Source organism: Cyanistes caeruleus, chromosome 8 (assembly GCF_971803275.1).
Source record: "Cyanistes caeruleus chromosome 8, bCyaCae1.hap1.1, whole genome shotgun sequence".
Lineage (NCBI taxonomy): Eukaryota > Metazoa > Chordata > Aves > Passeriformes > Paridae > Cyanistes > Cyanistes caeruleus.
In genome coordinates this window covers 34702177-34714824 of record NC_141708.1, presented here as the reverse complement: position 1 = coordinate 34714824, position 12648 = coordinate 34702177, and the positions used below count along the sequence as shown (strand labels likewise).

General features: G+C 44.8%; 1 protein-coding gene across 2 annotated transcripts; it reads right to left on the bottom strand.

Annotated features, from left to right (window-relative positions):
• Positions 1–67: 67 nt before the first annotated feature.
• On the bottom strand, positions 68–12199 carry LOC111931427 (nucleolar RNA helicase 2-like). Of its 2 annotated transcripts, none has more exons than XM_023930056.2 (15): positions 11816–12199; positions 11429–11698; positions 9664–9739; positions 8739–8917; positions 7498–7615; positions 6673–6858; positions 5840–5985; positions 5431–5580; positions 4423–4584; positions 3730–3849; positions 3154–3227; positions 2247–2406; positions 1522–1656; positions 1089–1133; positions 68–581 (listed from the first exon to the last, which is right to left on the bottom strand). In XM_023930056.2, the coding sequence occupies exons 1-15, from the start codon at positions 12197–12199 to the stop codon at positions 420–422; spliced, it is 2367 nt and encodes a 788-aa protein (XP_023785824.2). In that variant the 3' UTR covers positions 68–419. The 2 variants fall into 2 exon arrangements, with proteins under 2 accessions (XP_023785824.2, XP_086756291.1); XM_086900165.1 differs by having other exon boundaries at positions 11429–11695.
• Between the last annotated feature and the right edge of the window lie 449 nt (positions 12200–12648).

Genomic DNA, 12648 nt, shown 5'->3' with positions numbered 1-12648 from the left:
CGCCAGAGCCTCAAGGGACACCCGCGAGCAGAGCTCGAGGAAGAGGCGCCCAGGGGTTGACGTCCAGTTTTTCTGAAAACCATTTATTCTAGAACCCGATTTTTTTTTAACGCTGCTGAAGAGGCAAGGCGCGGTCACTTGTCCGTGTTTGGATGGATTTTGTTCTCTCGCAGTGCTGAGTTTCCAGGCACACCCACTGGGTCACAGACACCCTTACAGGGAGCAGATACTTTGCTGGGCAGCAAAAAAAATCTCTCAAAACACCCAGTCATTTCAGCAAACGTGACTTTACGCCATCCTCAAAGACAGGCTGTTTATCAAGGAATAAAGACAAAGAGGAGTGTCTAACAGGGTTTTACTGTCTCATAAAATTCAGCTCAGTCCCATTATCTGTAGCGGAGGTTAATCGAGTAGTAAAGTCACCGATTTCCACTCTTGAACCAGCTGTTTCTTTTGAAGTCTCCTTGCCTGCTGTTTCCGAACCTGGAGAACCCTCGTCCTGCCTCCTGGGGACTTTCTTCCAGCTCAGGCAACTCACTTGCCACCGACAGCTGCCAGCGCCGCGTGTCCCTCCACTGCTCCTGAAAGAAGACCAATGGAACCAGACTTTATGTGCCTGCAGGGGTGTCCAAGGCACCTGCAGCATCAGAAACAACACTGAATGCAAAAGGCATTTCCAGACAAATCCCACCCCTGCCAGAACAGGCTGTTAGATCCCCCCGGGAGATGCTCACAGTCCCGTGACAAAGGATCAACAATCACAAGGGACAAGAGAGAACGAAGTCGACAGAAAACTCAGAAAACTGGTGAACTCTCAAACACAGTGGAGAGGCCAAAACGCAGACTAGCCAAAGACCAAAGAATTTTGTTTAATGAAATCAGGCAGTATCATGAGAACAGAAATGAGAAAAGGCATGCCAGGGTATTTTCCAATGACTATGCTGTGTTCTTTCTAATCACTTTGTTGCCTATGCAAAATCCTTACTAAACCACAAACCTCCCAAACCACCCCATACTCAATATTATATGGCAATTGCAGATTTTCAAATGGCCAGGTTTTAAAGCCAGCTCTGGCTACACAAACATACCTGTATATTACTCAGTTCACCAACAGGGATATCAAAGCACACGCCCTAACAAAACAAAACAAAACAAAAAAGAGACACAAATTTACAATGAAGGAATAAAGGCCTCAATAACCAATCCCACTACATATATATGTTTGATGCATTTTTTTTTAGGTGGCAATTCTTGCATTATCATTTAGGAGTAATGTCTCTAATGTCTTTTAAAGCACTCAAGTAGTATCAATGCCTTTTTTTTCCCCAATAACATATGCATAAACAGCATACTCATGACAGGTTACCATTTCCTGAGAAATGAGATTGAGAAGGGATAGTGCAGTACCAACATTTTGTACCAGTGCTTCAGAACTCCAGCCTCAGTCCCTGCACAAACTGGCTATGTGTGAACACACACAAAGCCCTAAATCCCTTCATTCCCAAGACTGGGCCACCGTACCATCTTCCCCTTGAGGAAACGCATTGCAGACACTTTGTTGTCAACTTCCTCCCCAAGCTGTTCCTTCAGCCCCCGCCAGGCATAGCCCATGGTATGCATCTCTATGGAACACTTCAACACCATGGTCACAAAGCCCTGCAAGAAACAGAGAAAAATGTTTAACAAGGCTAAAACTGGTCCAACCTAGTGCTAGAAAGCATTAAAAAACTCCAAATTGAAATGATAACCGCAGTTCAATCACATAGTATGTCCGAAATTGTGTTACCACACAGTGACTTGGGCAACATTCTCCCTAAATACATCAGAAAAAGGAAGTGCTGTACTTTTCTTCAGTCAAGATCTCTTTGAAATCAGGCCATCACATGCTATATCTGCTATATGACAAATGTAGAAGGTTCCTGGTAAGGGGGAAACTACAAGAGCACAAGCCAATCTATGTGCTTCTTAAGTGTCATTAGTTAAACTCTCTTAGAGCATCAAAATCTTCTGTCACTTCAGTCTCTGGAGAAATTCTTTCAATTTTCATCACAAGAGAATTTACTGATTTCAAGTTTGTCCTGGGAAGAGCTGATTTCAGCTACAGAAAAAGCAACACAGCAGGAGCCTGTGGATAAGAGCCACTGAGAAACCCATCTGAAAAAGCCTGGGAAGGAGATGCTACACCTGGCCTGAGCACAAGCAATTCATGCATCCATCCTTGTTACCACGGGTACATCAATACTTACAGCTGTTGAGTTGAGCAGGGAACGCTGCTGGATGTGAGCTGCCCCAGAAATGTGTGCCAGGGCTGCAGCCAGGGCAGCCACCGCCCCCTTCTCATCGATCAGCTCTTCAGCTGATTTTCTGAAGTAGTCTACTGCAGAGGGTGGAACGGCCTCCAGCAACCTACACAGTTACAAGATGGGTTTAAAGAGATAAGAAAAGGCCAATGTGAAGTGCAGCCGTGTTTAAGACATACCCTAAACTGGCTATTTCTGAAAAAGACGGGGGAATAGAAGATAGGAAACTAAAACCAGCTGCTTCTGTAATGCTATTTCTGGTACAACAGCCTCCCCCATCATTTTTCAGTACACCGTGAACCCAACACCATGCCCATCATCTCCTTTATACTGGTCAAATCCTCACTAATTAAAATAATCTGCTTCAAGGCAATTTCCACCACAGGGGGAGCAAATGTAAACAGCTGCATGGAAAAAAATCCACAACCCTCAGAAATAATACCAAGAAATACAAGCCAGGGCTAAAACACCCTCACTTCTGCAGAGTAATTCCTCATTATACCAAGTATTGCTTTTTGCATGCTGCTTCCACCACGTCACCTGTGCAGACAAAATCAGATTCCCCTTGTGACAGTAATTCCCTCTTCTGTCACTGATTTCTGATTTTATAAAAAAGGAGATTTTTTTGCAAAAACTTAGAGACCATCATATTCTATGAAAAGATCTATGCTCAGCACACAGAAATTTACTGATACCATCTTATGTTGTCTATACAAAAAGCAGCTGACTGATACAACATAGGCAAAGCCATGCTCACATACAGGCCTGATCCCTTAAAACTTTGCATTAAGCTCTAAGCATCTAGAGCAACAACATCTCTAAACCTTTTTTGAGATCAGGCAAATAAACTCACTTTTTGGCATCGCTACTTGAAGCTTTAATTACATCTGTAGCAGAGGGAACGCCTACACGCTTAAAGGTAATACCCTGAAATCAAGAAAACAAATTAAAGGTATTTTCAGCAGTCTACAGTTCAATCCTGTCTAAATCACATTACCAAGATCTCTACTTACTGTTTGCAAGATCAACATGTTCTTTACTAAGTAATTTCTAAAGCTAAAATAAAGCTTGTAAGTTCCCAGCTCCCATCTGGAGCTACTTTACTCCAGTGTACATGCAGACTGTGATTCAGGGCATGGTCTGCCTCATGCATTCCTGTCCCAGCCTGCCTGCTGACATCCACAGAGGTCTGCCAGCATGGGAAAACTCAGGCAATGCAAGAACAGACCAGTACAAAAGCATACATATATATATATATATTTACATTATATTTACACATACCAAATATCAGCACCTTAGGCCTACCAGTCTATGGGACTGGAGAGTCCCCTTCTGGACTCAGCAACCCATAATTACAAAGTCTAAGAGTGGCAGGGTCTTTTCAGGAGCTGATTAATTTCCTCAAGCAGAGGTCTGAGGTACGACTCACCGCTTTGTGCTCGACTTGTTTCAGAAGATCTTCTTCTCTTCTCTGAAACAAACAAATGCAGATGCCGGTCCGGCCAGCTCGACCCGTGCGTCCAGAGCGATGGATGTAGGAATCAACATCCTTCACAAATTCACATCAACATGAGAAAACCTTATGTTATTTAATCTGCTGACATTTCAGATTAAACACAAGCTGAATTCAAGTTCAGAAGCCTGAGGAGTGACACATGATGTGTTTATACCCAAACTTGTAACAACATATAAACCATTCAGGTTTGCATGTGCTCCCCCACCCAAAGTATGCTGCTCACCTTTAGCCAACACGGCTGACAGACATTTTAATTTTTTTTTTAAATAAAAAGCTCCACTGGAGTTTCAAAAGATGAAAAAGGCAGCAAAAATATTTTAGAATTTTTATGAAACTCAGCAACATTCAGAAAGAATTTACAGAAGTTGTACAATGTCAAAACCTATCTTACAAGTTTCCAGAATAAACAAAACGCAAGACTTTAATCAAAGCTCAAACTGTAAAGCTATAACTACAGAATTTTAGGCCTGCCATTTACAAAAAATTCACCTAATTTGTGAATTGGAACAGAACATACTTCTGATGAAACAGAGAAATAATCCACCATTCTGGCACCAAAAAAAAAAAAAAAGGTAAATACAATTTTAGTTTCCTCTAATGACTTACTTTTGGTGGTGAGCACTGTATAACAAGGTCAACCTCAGGAATATCCAAACCACGGGCAGCTACATTTGTTGCAATCAGCACTTCAAACACACCGTTTCTGAAGCCTTTTAACGTAATTTCTCTCTGTTTCTGTGGAATGTCACCATGCAAGGACTGGGCATCCTGTCAGTGCAACAAGCCATTAATGTGACATTTAATGTTGAGTCTAGGCTGCAGCATCTAAAGATTAACTGCAAACCCCAAAACACTGCGCAGAGCAACAGAAAAGAATTACATAGCTGATCCCAAAGGAATATAAAACATCCTACTTTGTTTGATCCTTCTTTGGGATTTACTGTGAAAAGCAGCATGGCCAACAGGCAGAAATGACTGCTGCAAGTTTTTTATGTGCATGGTACATGAGATTTCTCTAATACTAGGCAAACCATGTATTCCCACCACTGCTCACTCCCCATAAATCTAGTACCAAACAGGATTTTCTCTGAAAAATATGTAGCATTTTTCCTCACATTCAGAAAAAGGTCAGTAATTCAAGCAAGCACAGGGGACCTGCTCAATAGATCACCAAACAAACTCTTGGCAAACCTTCCAAGGACAACAAGACATTTCATTTTACCGTATCAGCTAGATTTTCCTGAATGACTCTTCAAAGACCAAATGCCATTAAGAGATGGGAATCCAAAAAGTACACTAATCTAAGATGGGACATGTCCACTACACTAGCTCCTGTTTCTTACAATTATTACTATCTCCTGGTTATTCAGCACAGGCTATGTATTTCCTATTGATCCGTTTTCTGCGCTATTTTAAAGCCAAAGGATTAAATTTGTAATCTCTGCCAAGAGGATATTTTTTTAACTTCAAAGTTCAATTTTTAGAAACAGCTTTCACAAGTCTTAAAACCACCCAGAGAAACAAATCTTCTCCACACAGTTGCAACCTCCTGTTTATTCCAGGGCATTCAACCCCTGACTATCCCAACCTCTGCTCTCTGCCCAGCCCTGGTACCTGTTTGAGTGAAGCGTTCATAGCCAACTCATTTGCTTCCTTTTTGGTCTCACAAAAGACAATGGTCCGCCCACGGCTGCCACTGTAGACCTGAATGATGTCCCCAAGAACTCCTGCTCTCTGATTTGAGCGACACTGTATAGCCAAGTGCTGTTTGGGAAAGAAACAAGAAATCTATGTTAAACCTAAGCCATGCAAAGGACAGACAAAATGAACAAAAAAAGCATTTTAATTCTTTTTTTTAAGCTTGCAAATGACAGCACCCTCATGAAAGCTTTGCTTACAAAATCTGTGTATCAGCTATGTGAGAAGTCACTCTGTACCCCCATTTATAAAGTCAATGTATGACCCATTTTATCAAGGCCATTTGCTCTCAGGACCTGCACTGCTCTGCAGCAGAACAACTCACTTCCACAGTTGTGGCTGTCCTTTGAGTCTTCTTTCCAATCAGGTCAATCTGTTCATACTCATCTCTCATGTATTTTTTTGCTACATCGTATACCCATCGTGGACAAGTTGCAGAGAACAGCAGCGTCTGCGGGTTGTTCTCGGAGCCTGGAAGGAAAGGCCATTGACTTCAGACATCTCAACAGACCATGACACTTGAGTACTGATAAAAAAGCAAGAGTAGCTCACACACTGACAGATTTCTATGTGCACTAAGTCTGCACAAGATGTGAAGAAACACTGCCAGCAATCAGCTTTCTGTGCTTTACAAAGCCATAATGCTAAGTCTTGCTCTTAGGAATCACTGAGATTGCTATTTCCAGTAATTCAAGCCTTTTCAAAAATTCTGGCATTAGTGAAATGTGGCAAGGAGTTTCACACATTAAAATAAACTCCTTCTGCTTCGTACCTGGTACCTGACAGCTTTGCTGAACACCCACTGTATCAGAAAAGAGCAAATACTCTGCCAGTTGTCAGCTTTGTGTGGTGACAAATGTACACACAGACCATAACCACAACCCTCTGCTCAAGTCACCTCTCTCAGGACAAGGAACACTAGGGCTTAGGGAGTTGGGTTTGCTGCTTTTTTCCCTTTTTGGAACTCCACTCATTCCAGAGATGCCACTCCAGCCCTTCAGCCTTCTGTCACCTCTTTTTGAATCTTTTCCAATTCTACCATGTCCTTTTCTAGCATCACACAAAGAATTGAAGTTAGAGGTGCACCAGAAGTTTTTAAAGCAGTGTAACTGTGTTTTCTACATTTCCCCCTATTCCTCTCCCAACATCCGAGTTCACCTTTCTTATAGGACGATCCCAAGATTTCTTCCACTTGTTCAGCAAAGCCCATGTCTAACATATGATCCACTTCATCCAAAACAACATGCTTCACGTTGGAAAGTTCCAGCTTGCTATTCTGAAGGTGGTCTTTGATCCGGCCAGGAGTTCCCACAAGAATATCGATGCCACTTTTAAGGAGATCAACTGGAAGATAGAGAAACAAGGACAGTGTCAGACTGCTAAAAGAAAGCATGATAAAAAGTAAGCAGTACACAGCAACGTTTTAGAAGCAAAAAGCTGCGGCCCTTTAACCTCAGAATAAAGCACAACATCCAAAGGTAACAGACACAGAAGTTAACTGCAGTCCTAGCTGCTCTATCAGAAGTACCAGCCAAACCTCACAAAAGTTACAGGGCAAGACACCAATTTCCAAGCAACAATCAGCAGACATTAGAAACCCTCAGAGCTTTAATACATGGAAACACTTCAGTTTTCCACCCAGCCTTTGTCACAGCTACCTCTGGAGACATACAGAGCCACAGGCACATACATAGTTCTCCCCTTTCCCTTGCACCTAGTCCCAGTTTATGTCCACACAAAAACACAATAAATAAGAAATGAACAGGACCAGACACTTCACAGAACTACAACCATTCTTTTCCATAAAGATTTATTGGAACTAAAATAATTCAACCCAGGCTGTGTGCTTCCTTTGAAAGCCACACTATTTGAGTTCCTGACTGAACTCAAAGTCTGAGGGAGCAAAAAGCCCATTTTTACTTATGGAGTGCATTCAGAGAAAGCCAGCTCCAGTCCACTAGTAATTCCTTAGCAGGTACTTACGCTGTTCTCTATATGGAGTTCCTCCATAAAAACAAGCTATTGACAGTTTCTTTGTGAGATTCTTGAAGTCTTTGGCTACCTGAGTGGCCAGTTCCCTGGTTGGAACAAGAACCAGCACCTGAAGGGAGAGACAAACAGACAAAACTGCAGCTGTGCTTGGGAGAAGGTAGAGGAGAGAAGAGTTTCCTTCATATCAAACAGCCTGCACTCCCATCTTTATTCTACACTTGCTGCAGAGGTGCCCACAGCTTGCCACCATCCCAGCAATATTAACATTCCCTGCCACCCTGCACAAGGAGCCTCAGAGACAGCAAGGGGGAGTCAGGGAAAAGTGCTACAACATAACCAAGACTAGAACAAACATTTTCTTTCTTATGTTAAAGCCAGATAAAAGACACTCCAACAACATTACCAAAGGCAACAAAGGTGCAGCTCAGCATTCAGGGGTAGGAACAGTCACGAAATCTGGTGTAGTAAGATTTTGAAAGGTACACAGCATGATGCACTCCAGCCATACATCCTTCCCTTTCTCTACCAACCTGCCTTCCTCCAGGATCTACCCTTCTCCCCAACATTTTATTTAAGAACACACCAATAAAACAAAGAGCTGAATTCATCTCTTAAAATCTTCCAGACAATAAGATTTTAAAATTAACATCACTTTTACAGTTAATAAAACAAAAAGATAAAGCAGGCAACAAATCTGCAGACTATATACAGGTCTGCAGTCTAATGATAAATATATACACCACAATGAATGGAACAGGTATCTGATCACTGGCATCTGGTTACCAATTCCATCTCTGTAAACATCACTTGCATCTCTTGAGTATGCAGACATGAGAAGGGGGGAAAAAAAAACACAAAAGCTTTCAGTTATCACCACAGAATTTTTAGTGAAAAACAACCTCAGCAAACACAGGTAAGTCCAGGTGACTGAAACATCACCTCAGAAGAGGCAGGGGACTGAACCCCAAAGCTGCATGCTCCATGCCCAAAGACAGCAGCCTGTGGGATTTCCCTTGACACTGCTGCAGTGCCCTGTTTGCCCAAACACGAAATGTGTCATTACTGTGATGCTGCAAAACTCTGTCACACTATCTCCTGATCTGAGCAAATATTCAGTATCACAAAAGCCAGTAAAGGACAAAGAATTCCCCAACAAAAAATCCCAAACCAACAGTAAAACCACTTTCAAAATCTGCCATGCTCTAAGGTGCAAACCCCTAAGTGTAAGTTACTTTTGGTGCACGGCCTCTTCTCCCATCCTGTGAGACACTCTGAAGTTTTTCAATCAGTGGAAGAGCAAAGGAAAGGGTTTTCCCAGTTCCTGTTCGAGCTTGAGCAATTACATCTTTGCCATCATATATGGGCTGGAAAGTCTTCACTTGCACAGGGAACAGGTATTTTATACCTCGAGCTGTAAGATAATTGAAAGAGGTTTCACTAAAAGGTGAACAAACAATTAAAAGCCCTCGTATATAAATTGCCCAAAAATGAAGGGCATACCACCTCAAATCCTGTACACAACAGAAATTGCAACTTAGAAGAAAACCACGTATCTTTATGTTTTATTTCTACTCTAGATCAAATGATATTCCACCCACACGGTGAGTGTTACATATCCACCATGAAATACAATCTTCTTTGAAATGTACAGTTTAAGACAACAGGAGAGGAAGGAAAAAAAACCCAACATGTTTTTTCTGATACAGCTCAAGATTTTGTGGTAACTGGGTTTTGAAGGCAAGAAGGTGATGGAGTTTGTTTCAGAACATTCTAAAACTTCAAAGAGATTTTTGCACAGTGGAAGTGAAAATGCCACACATACAAAACTCCATCAGGCTTGTCTAAGAAGCACTATTGTAGACAGCAGACATAGGAACAGAAGTAAAGATAAACAGAATGATGCTGATGAGAAATTTGTCTCTAGAATGTTTATCTAGGAATAACCATTCCATGAAGAATAATCTCATCATAAGGCATCTGAAATTGAACAAGTCAGAAAACTTTTTTCTACTAACAACAGCATCTCTGAATCCACAGTGACTGCTGAGGTCATCCTTACCATACAAATATAACACAATTTAGGACCATTTACCCTTGGCTTTTGCAGGTAACAGAGCACAAAGGTTTACAGGAATGTCTGTTACCACGTGAACTAACCTGTGAGAAGTTTGATAGTGTTTTGTGAGAGAGGAAAATTAGAGAAGGCGCCTTCTTTTGCTTCTTCTGTCAACTCCTAATAGGATAAAAAACAAACAGAAAAAAGACTTAGTAGCCCTCCAAGATGAGCACAGAACATACCCTACACAGTCACTTAATAAAAGCTGTGCATTTGCTTTACAACCACAACTTAACCAGATACCTCTGTTCAATTTAATGAAAAAGAAAACTCTTCTGCTGTAGGCACCTGTACATACATGCTTGGCAAATCAGGAAATGGAAACTCTTTGTTAAAAATCTTAATTAGAGTCCTCTGAAACAATGAGAAAACTGTTTTTCACAACAAAACATATCTGGTGTCAAAATTCACAGCGCAAAGCAGAATTTTCCCTCCAGAAGACACCTATGTGGTACACCATGAAAAGAGCTTTGAACTTTACACATGAGTAAATAGTTAAAACACGAGATTTGGCTTTTACTTCAGAGATCCAGTAGGTCACATCGTTACACCTGAGGTACAAAAAGCACTCTCTTGATTCAGGTTCCTTAGACACAAAACTACTCACGACAGAAAGGTCCTACACAGGGCCCCCTTGCACTTTTGTGTGACAAGTGGGAATTAATGAACGTAACTGTGGCTCTCCATTACAGAACACTTTGCCAACACTTCATCAGAGAGAGAATGCACCATCACTGCACGAAGCACGGCACTTTTCTGGGACAGTGGCTGCCTGGGCAGCAGGGAGAAAGCTTTGTGCTGTGGGACACAAACAAGCTGTGACACTGTTGTAAGTGCATATTATGTTATTGGCTTTCCACAAATATTATAATGAATGTTATGCATAAGGTTAGAAAACTCTGTTGTACTAATACAGTTTCTTTTATTTCTGTTATTGATGAAATTTAGAAATAGTAGTATAATACACATATATATTAAGCTATAACATGATATTAAAGCACAAACTACTTTTTGTTTATATAACCCAGAGACTGAAAAGATGGTCAGAGACCCCACTCCCTGCACTCTTAAAATTATCTTGTCCTCCAAGATCTCCAAGAGAAGGATTTATTACATCCTTATTGGAGGGTGGAGAACACCGTGGCACCAAGAAGATGGATCTATTGGGAAGGGGGCAAGGTAAAAACTAAACAAAGGAACATCAAAAACTTAAGAAGGATGTATGAATATGTATGGGAATTTATGGATATGTAGTAGGGTTCTGTTTTTAAGGGACAATCCTTTGTCAGTAAGGTGTGCTCTCTTGGCTGAATGCAGAGGCATCTAGCCATAAGTGTATACTTTATTTTTATCTCCTAGTTGTCTTTCTATTAAACTTTTAAATTCTATATAAAAAACATGCGAACCTCGCTTTTCACAACACCAAGAGTGGCACACACGGAAGCCGCTCCCCTAGCCAGCCGCCTTCCCTGCGGGACACGCGGCACCAAACGCTTGGCATTTACCTCCAGGGGGAAAGCACGTGGAGAGCAGCTCCCCGCTGCTGCTGCCGAGCCTCGCTCGCCACAGGATGCCGGGCAGGATGAGCGGTGGGATGCCCGGCATTCTCGGTGCCCAGGACCAAGTGCCGCGCACCCAATTGGGGCGGGCAGCAGCAAAATGTGCCGGCCACAGATGCCTCGTGCTCCCACAGCGTCCCGCAGCTCAAGTCTCCACACAGCGCACATTGCGTGTTATTAAGCCCGCTGATTACTAGCAGAACGTTAATTAGCCAAGCCAAAGGCTCTGCTGGCAGAGCAGCCCTACCTCGGCGTCGCTGTCCTGCTCTCCGGCAGCCGGGGATGTCACGCTGCCGCTCACAGCGGAGGAAGATTTCACCACCTGTTGGGACGCGTCGTTCTCTCCCACCAAGCCGTTGCTCTTCCCCTTGACTTTCTTCGTCTTCTTGGGCACGGGGGGCTCCAATTCGCCGTCCCCCAGCCCGCTCTCCTCGGGCTGCGCCTGCTCGGCCTCGGTCTTACCGCGCCGCTTCGCCTTCACCTGTCGCTTCACCTTCTTCTCCGGCGTCTCCTCCTGCTGCGGGAAAGCCGCGGTCACACGGGGGAGCCCCTTCCTCCCCCTGCCCGCCCCAGCCCCATTTAAGCCCCGCAAGTACAAAATGGCCGCACCCGCGGCCGCACGTGGCGCTCCCACCTTGACCTTCCTCCGGCGGCCGCGGCGCAGCGACTCTGCGGGGGCCGGCGCCTGGGGCTCGGCGGGGCTGTGCTCGGGCTCGGCGGCGGGCATGGCTGCCGGCTGCTCCCCGGGAAGCTGCGCGGCGGCCGCGCTGCTGCCAGTCCCGGCTCCGCTCTCGGCGCGGCGGCCCCAGGACGCGCGCCCCGCCCCGGCGCGCAGGAAGTGAGGCGGGCGGGCCGGCCCGCGGGGCAGCGCCGCCGCCAGCAGCAGCAGCGGGCCCGCCCCGGTGCCGCACAGCCCGCACAGCACACACAGCCGCCGCCCGCCGCCGCTCGCCGGGACCGCCGCCGCCCGCGCCGCGGGCAGCCCGAGCCGCGCCGCCCGAGCCCACACGGCCCCCATGCGGCCGCCGCGCCCGGCCCGCCCCGGCCCGCCCCTTCCGCCGCGCCGGCCCCTTCCGCCACCATGAGCCCCTCACGGAGCTCGCGTCCTGCTCCGCTCAACAGAACGCCGGTCCCGCACCTCCCCTCCTTGCCCACGGAGCCAGGCTCGTTCCACAGGCCGATAATGACACACCCGAGAGAGACCGTGCTGATTTCAGCGCTCGGTGGCGTTGCACAAGTGCAGCGCCACCATCGGGCGCCATGGTTCATACACCGAAATGCAGGGCTAGGAGCGAGCCCAGCACAGCCCCTCCAGGTTCCTTTCAGAAGGTTTCGACCCCCTAGGTAGGCGTCTTTCTGACCCATAGCCGCGATTTTTAGTTAAAATACTAAAAAACAGTTCACCCATAGGACACATGGATCCCGATTATTTCACCAACCCAACAACATATACGTAGGCATAGATCA

Excerpts from the sequence above, each read along its gene's own strand:
- LOC111931427 (XM_023930056.2), bottom strand. The coding sequence starts at position 12,199 with ATGGGGGCCGTGTGGGCTCGGGCGGCGCGGCTCGGGCTGCCCGCGGCG. Across the intron at positions 9,740-11,428 it reads AGCAGGACAGCGACGCCGAG|GAGTTGACAGAAGAAGCAAA; the intron begins GTAGGGCTGCTC and ends TTATCCTATTAG. Across the intron at positions 4,585-5,430 it reads TGAACGCTTCACTCAAACAG|GATGCCCAGTCCTTGCATGG; the intron begins GTACCAGGGCTG and ends TTGCACTGACAG.